Source organism: Dysidea avara, chromosome 4, assembly GCF_963678975.1.
Source record: "Dysidea avara chromosome 4, odDysAvar1.4, whole genome shotgun sequence".
Taxonomy (NCBI): domain Eukaryota; kingdom Metazoa; phylum Porifera; class Demospongiae; order Dictyoceratida; family Dysideidae; genus Dysidea; species Dysidea avara.
The window spans coordinates 22,872,594-22,880,230 of record NC_089275.1 but is presented as its reverse complement, the minus strand read 5'-3'; the positions used below and the strand labels follow the sequence as shown (position 1 = coordinate 22,880,230).

At 33.5% G+C, this 7,637-nt stretch overlaps 1 protein-coding gene across 1 annotated transcript; it reads right to left on the bottom strand.

The window, feature by feature from the left end:
- Positions 1-1,253: 1,253 nt before the first annotated feature.
- Positions 1,254-4,259, bottom strand: LOC136253682 (protein NLRC5-like). The gene has a single exon (XM_066046342.1). It carries the CDS (start codon positions 4,257-4,259, stop codon positions 1,254-1,256), a length of 3,006 nt encoding a protein of 1,001 aa, XP_065902414.1.
- Positions 4,260-7,637: the final 3,378 nt, after the last annotated feature.

The window sequence follows — 7,637 nt, the reverse complement described above, 5'->3', positions numbered from 1 at the left end:
TCCATGATGCATGCACTGTAGCTACTGCAGATAACAAAAGGCACATATCAGGTTGAAACAATGTTGAACAGCAAAGAAATCGCCTCATCCATATATAGTTGCATGTGTTATGCTTGGTTGAAGATACCAATTAGTCAGGCAGTCAGACAGTTATGTATGTAGCAGTTAAATAAGACTTTACAAAAAGCTTGTTGGAAGAGTTTGAGGTCACTCTGAAGACATTGGAAGGACTTAGGGTGAAGAAAAGCCCAGATCCCTATAATACTGCATAACTTATTATGACAATAATCACACATGAATAATGTAACTGGATCTGTGGTCACACCAAACAGTAAGCGGTTACATGTACTTAATAAGATCCTGATGGGTATTAATTATGACCAACTTCTGTCATAGTACTAACTGTTAGTGTGCATGTCATAAATTCAGCTGTCTGGAACACTCTCCTCTTGCTAAGGAAATATACAACTCATCAATACAAGGTAGTGGGTACACTTCGGTCTTCAGAGCTCTGTGGTTAACTGTGTCAACAACAAATCGGTACTGATTCATTGGATATGACAGAAATATGTTTGTCTATGTTTAATATAGCTATAATTAAGTGCAAGTTTATATCATCAGAGCTCATGCAATCCTGGTAATACTTATGTAATGAACATAACCATTAGTTTCATTTAAATAATGGAATATCAGAAATAATAATTATACAAAATGCGCCCAACACAAAGGAAGTTTCTGAATTCAATATTATCTACATGCAGTCTATCTATAGTCAGAAATATATACACGAAATAATTTACACATGACATACATGTAACTAAATTATAGTTTAACGTATTTTACTGCAGTAAGTTTTTTGAACAACGCTAATTTTATCATAGATCTACCTACTTCTTGCAACATGCAGTTAGAGAAATCAACATGTTCCAAAGAAGTGTTACTAGTTATGATGGCAGCCACACAATTGGCACTTATGTTGGAAATTTTATTGTAACTGATAATAAATGTTTTCAGTGTCTCGATGCTTGATAGTGAAGCAGTAATAGTTATCATCGCAAAATCATGAAGGTTACAATTGCACAAGTTGATGTATTGTAGAGATTCAGTTCCATTGATGACAGATGCCACTTTAGTGGCAACATTGTTAGTAATACTATTATTGCTAAGATTTAAATGTGTTAGTTTCATGTTGTTGCTTACAGACTTAAATAAATGTATGAAGTCTTCTTCTGACAGATTACACCCAGACAGATCTAAATACGCAAGATATTTAGTTGCTGAAAAATGTTTGCAAGTGTTGCAGCAACTGATGAACTTATAGTATTAAAACTTATATCTAAGCATTGTAATGGAACCTTATTATTCCTTAATACTGATTTGGATATTATTTCCATTCCTTTTTCAGACAAATCACAAGAACTTATTTCAAGTGCAGTTATAGAAGCACTTGAAGCAATGACATCACAAATTTTGGATGCTGTTTGATCAGATATTGCATTACAACTTACATTCAAGCAATGCAAAACATTACGTTCACACAAAGTGCCTAATACCCAACCAAATTCCTGCTCTTGAAGTTTACAATTGCAAAGGTTCAAGTAATTAAGGCCAAGATTTTTGCTAAGAGATGATGCTAAGTCTTCAGCAATGTCTGTGCTCATTGTATTTTCAGCTAAATCTAGATGCTTTAAATTAGAAGTTGAACCAAGAGATTCACTAATTTCAATAAATCCTTTCTCAGTAAGATTACAGTTAGACAAATCCAGGTAGTTCAATAATGTGTTGGAAATTAATGCAGATGCTATTTTGTAAGCGCTATTGTCATCCACAGTGTTGTGGCTAATGTCAAGATGAGTTAGAGAGGACACTTTTTCCAGACCATCAGCTATAACTACTGCACTTTGTTCAGACAAACCGCATGAAGCAATTACCAGATAGTTCAGGTTGCGATTGACCACAATCATTTCACTAATCACAATAGCAACACAGTAGGGTATTTTGTTGTTGCTGAAATCCAAACTTTTTAAACAGTCACAACTTTTTAGTGAATTTGCAATTGCAAGAAATCCTTGTTCCGATATATCACAATGCTGTAGGTACAAATGTTTCAGCACTTGGTTGCTGATTATCCCTGATGCTAGCCAACTGGCTACTTTATAACTAATAGAATTAAAACTTATGTCCAATAAGGTGATACTACTCTCACTAAACTGTGAACAGTTAAATATATATTCCATACCAATGTCTTGAAATGAACAATTTGATATTTTAAAACACCTAAGTAGATTACACCTTAGAATACCTGGACCAATGTCTTTTATAGTTTTATTATCAAATGTGTTGCCGCTAATATCAAGGTGTTCAATAGACGAATAGTTTTTAACAGCATTGATGATGGGCCAGGAATGCTCCGCTGTTGAAGTACACGATGCAAAATTTACATGATTTACACAACTATTAATACCCAGCACCGCAAATAAATTTCTTGTTTCATCAGTAAACTCATTCCCACTGATGTCTAGGTGCTGTAATGATGATACATGTTGCAGTGCATAACAAATATTCTTAATGCTTTCTTTTTGCATCTTGCAGTTGCTCAACACCATATGTGTAATATTCCTACATGCACAAGATAAGCATTTAACTACTTGGTCAGTGATAGTATTGAAACTTAGATTAATAAATTGTAATGAAGGTAGTTTTGAAAGTGACTGCACTATTTCCAATAATCCCTTTTCTGTTACCATGCATTTACTCAGATCTACATGACTTAATTCAGTATTTGCTTTAAGTACCTTGGATAATTGGATAGATGAAGCAGTATCTAAAATGTTATTGCTTAAATCAAGGAAATGTAAAGATGTAGTTTTCTTTAAAGCATTAACAATATGATGCAATCCTAGTGTCTGTGACTTGCAATTTGATAGCTTCAAACAAGAAAGCAAGCAATTGTTTGTTATTACAAGTGAGAGTTGCTTAGCGCACTCATTAGTTATGTAATTATCACTGAGGTCACAATGTCTTAGTGACTCGATCATCCTAAGGGATCCAATAATCGCAAGCATTCCTTGTTCTTTTAGTTCACAATGACTTAAACATAAATGTTCTAGACTGGTATTACAGTATATGACTGATGCAAGTAATTTAGCTGTCTTATTGGATACAACAATAGAGCTAATAGAAATGTATCTCAGCATCAAAGAATGTTGTAAGGAGCTTAGTATTCTAATAACACTTTGTTCATCTATGGTGTTGTTTATGAATTCAACAGATTCCAGTGATCCTCCAGAAGTAATGCTATTACTTATCTGACCTGCTTCCTGATCAGAAATATCACAGTATGCAAACCTGAGGTGACGTAAGGGTGTACAAAAATGCAACTCCTGCACAACATGTATACAACATTCGAGTTCATCATTGGTGTTTGATTGTAATCCATTTTTCTCAACTATAACATTTGTTATTGTATGTATAGAGTGAGTCTGTACTATGTCAAGCAGTGAAACTTTACTTGCAGCACTAGAATCATTTCGAATAGGCAAAATTGCTTTTGAAGACTGCATGATTTCTCTTCCATGTTCTAAGATTTGGTTAGAAACTGCATAAAGCTTGAAGGTATGTTTCTGTAAGGGTGTAGATAAGAAACCATTGCTATTGTGAACAATCATACCACTAGTTGAAGTAAGGACTTGCAATTTCAATGAATAGGTCTCAAAAATGTCTTGCTGCACCAAGGAAGTAAAAGCCTGTCTGACCTTATACTGATTAATGTCATTACCAGTGATAATCAATTGCTCTGTTTTCCAGTATAAGATCATTTGACCAATGGCTTTCAAGGATAATGATGTTAAATGATTACAAGAAAGATTGAGCTGTAGAACAGTCACATCATAGTGCATGCCTCCTTCTGGACACAAGGCACAGCACCCGTCATCTCCAATATTACATTCTGATAAATTAATGGATTTCCAGTACCTTTTGGAAGAAGATATAATGTGTCCTAATTCTGTAAGAATTGAATTAGACATAGCACAGTTTATAAACTCCAAGGAATTTATTTCTTCTTCACAGCTTGCTAATGCTTCAGTAAGTTGCTGACAGACAGGCTTAAACATTAACAGCTTTTTACCTACAAACATAAATGTTTTGTCTTCTGTTTTGTTGGCTTTGAACTCAGAAATATCTTCAGAGGTTTGAATCGTTAAAAATTGTCCTTTGTCTAAAACCAAGAAACATTTACTAGTATCATCTATACACATGTCGTTGTTATGAAGCACAAGACAGCGTACTACTGCTTTGTCTGATAATCTGTTAAAATCCTTTATTACCTCTTCAGTGATACAACAGTTAACAAAATAAACATATGCACAGTTTACAAAATTCCATGCCTGATCCTGATCTGTAAATATTATTATTAGTGGAACATGTGAACTAAAATTATGAAGCTTATTAGGTGATTGAATATTGGAAGCAACTGCATCATTCAATTTTTGGCAATCCAAGTTATTATGAGAAACCACCAGTTTTTCTATAGTGCAGTGATGAAGAATTTCAACAAGGGGATTAATGGAGGAACTAGTTAATGCATTATTTGAGAGGTCTAATATCTTTAAGTGCAATGGTACTTCTTTGTTTGACACATATCTGAACAAAACCTTGCAGCAACTGTCTTCAATAAGGTTTCTTGAAAAGTCAATGAAATGTAGGCTGTCTGAACATTTAGCTAGAATAACATTTAATATCCCATCATATAAGTTATAACAATCTGTTACCTTTAATGCACAAATATCAGATGACGGACAGTGTAAAACGAGGCATTTAATTTGTTTCCCACAAGTATTGTAGGCTAACAGTTTAGTATGTGATATGAATACGATTTGTATCTTCCCTATGGTCTTATAAGTACCTGTGATTTTCTTCAACCTGATTGCAATTTCTGAAGCAACATCATCTGTAAGACCAATTTCAACTAAACTGAATGTAGATATTTTTACTTTTATTAAGAATGGCACTACTGTATTATTAAAATTCTCTGAAGAAACATTATTTGCAAGAACAAGACTGCGAACTGGTATTTGCTTATGCAACGGATAGTTCAAGATGTTGTCATCAATATGACAGTTTATCAAATACATGCTACAAAACATGCCATTTACTAAATGTGTATTCAAATGTTTTGTACCATTGATCACAATCAAGGGTTGTTTATGAACGAAATTACATACTCTTGTATACCGTGAATATATTTCAGAAAGCAGAGCAGTCCTTAAGGCATCATCGGGTATATTATTATAGGAAATGTTGTATTCATCTACCAGACAGCAGTGAAGTGATTTTATTATATCAGGTATAGATAATGCTGTTATATTGTTGTTTGACAAATTCAACAATTTAATAACAACTGTACTTCTTTTACGAGAAGCATGATTGCATAATATTTCAAAACCTTTATCACCAATTCTACACTGTGATAACTGGACTGCTTCCCAATACTGTTCGCTACTGCCTATAATATCACCTAAAACACCTAATGCTTCACATGTTAGAAAGCAGTTTGTTATTTGAAGTACCGACAAGAATTTCTGGACTGTATTTAAGACATGGTTAATCATACTGTGATGTGCTCCAAAGATCAATAGCTTATTGTCAGATAGGAAGATATAATCAACATTGTTTCTACAATTTCCATCATTATTTTCTACTTGGTTAAGTGGGAGTTGAAATGCTAGCTGATAACTGCCAATTTCTCTATTGTGCAATCTAGTGTCAAACACACTTACTTTCAGCCTGGGGTTATGTTTAAGCAATTCTTTAACATCACCATCTTTAATTCTGGAATTCCAAATGTAAAGTGCACGGATACAATTAAATGCATTGGCATTGTATAAATCCGTCAAAATTTCATTAGATCTAACATTAATAATGTACACTGATTCTTCAGTATAACCTTCGTGACTTGAAGGCAACAAATCACTACTGGTTATGTTAGTGGTATCTAAAGTGTTGTTTATGATAGCTAAAGGTGTATGAAAGTTGCAATTACTGTTGTTGATTACACAACTAAAAAGTTCTTTTGAAACAATTTCATTGCTTAAGTTGTTGTTTGAAATTATTAGCCGCTGAACTTTCAAATGAAGGACTAATTTGCAAATGTTAGAGAGTGAGGATGGTGTTATGAAATTACTTGAAATATCTAACACATTGACTTTGTACATATTTAGCTGGTTAAGATACAATTCTATAAATATATCGAAAAAACCACAGCCTTCAATATAACATTCTGACAAGTTTAAAACTTCCCATTGTTTGTTAGATGATCTGGTTAAGAAGAAACCAAGAGTGTGTATGTCCTTGGGTAATAAAACTTGGCCACTAAGATCAATTTTCCTCTCATGAATAAAGCTTCCAACTTGCTCACACATTGTATTATTGCCTGCCTCCAAGAAACACTGAAACAAGTGGAGGCACTTAATTTTATCATCAATTGTATCTTGTGATATGCCCTTAGTACCAAAAAGCCTACTGAACAGTAAGAATCGGTTTCCAGATAAGTAGTGTTTTAAGGCAATAGAATTACCTCCAGTTAACCCACAATACATAATCCATGTATTAAGGTATCTGCTATTCCAAAAATTTCCACGCATAATTTTCTCTTGCTCTAAAGTAGATGATGAAGCTATGTGAAATGCTGCTAAAAATTCTTGAAGAGAAAAATGCAAGAAATGAAATGAAATCTGTTCACAATTGTCTACAAAGCTGAAGTATTTCACAGCCTTCAACAAACCCATGCCATTTAAATTCTTTGAAAGTAGGTGTGATTTTGTGGTCACATCTGAGCTGTTAAATACAATTTTATCCTTTCCAAGAAGGTCGAATGCTAGTTTTGATAGTTCACTTAATAGTTTTGCATGCTCTACTGGCATTTCAAACAATGAATTTATGTTAAGTAGCATATTTTCTTTTTTTAAAAAGTATCTCGAAATCGTCATACAGATAAATTGGTTATTAATTTCAGTCTGAGTTTTTGGCAGCTCGGATTGAATTGATTTGGAAAACAAGCACAATAATATAGTCAGGTTTAATGGAATGTAACATAAGCTATTGATAAATGAATTTGACTCTAAATATCCTAATAGTTCATCAATTTTAGTAGGGTTATCTTGTAAAGCTTGATAAATGTATCTTTTTCGATCTTCTTTGGTAAATCCTAAAACTTCAATTCTACATTCTGTCTTTTGGTGGAGATGTGTAGATGCTATTGGTCGAGAAGTAATCACAATATCACAACATGGTAAGACTTTGCGATTAATAATGTGTGCAATAAATGACTCTTCTCTGAGTGTTTCTGGTAGCTCATCGTAACCATCAAACACAAATAAGAGATCCTTACCAGAAGTATTAATCAGATATTTAGAGAAAACTTCTACCATCCTACTTTGCTGACAATTACATGTAATATATTTAGCAAACTCAGCAAAAGAGGTAAGCTTTTGCACACTAGGATCACGTAAAAATATTAAAACCAGGACTTTTTTATGCTTTAGTATTGTACCATTTGCCCAAAGAAATGCAATTTCTCTGGACAATACTGTTTTGCCGATTCCTGGTGCACCCTCAATTAGTATTATATATGGTAT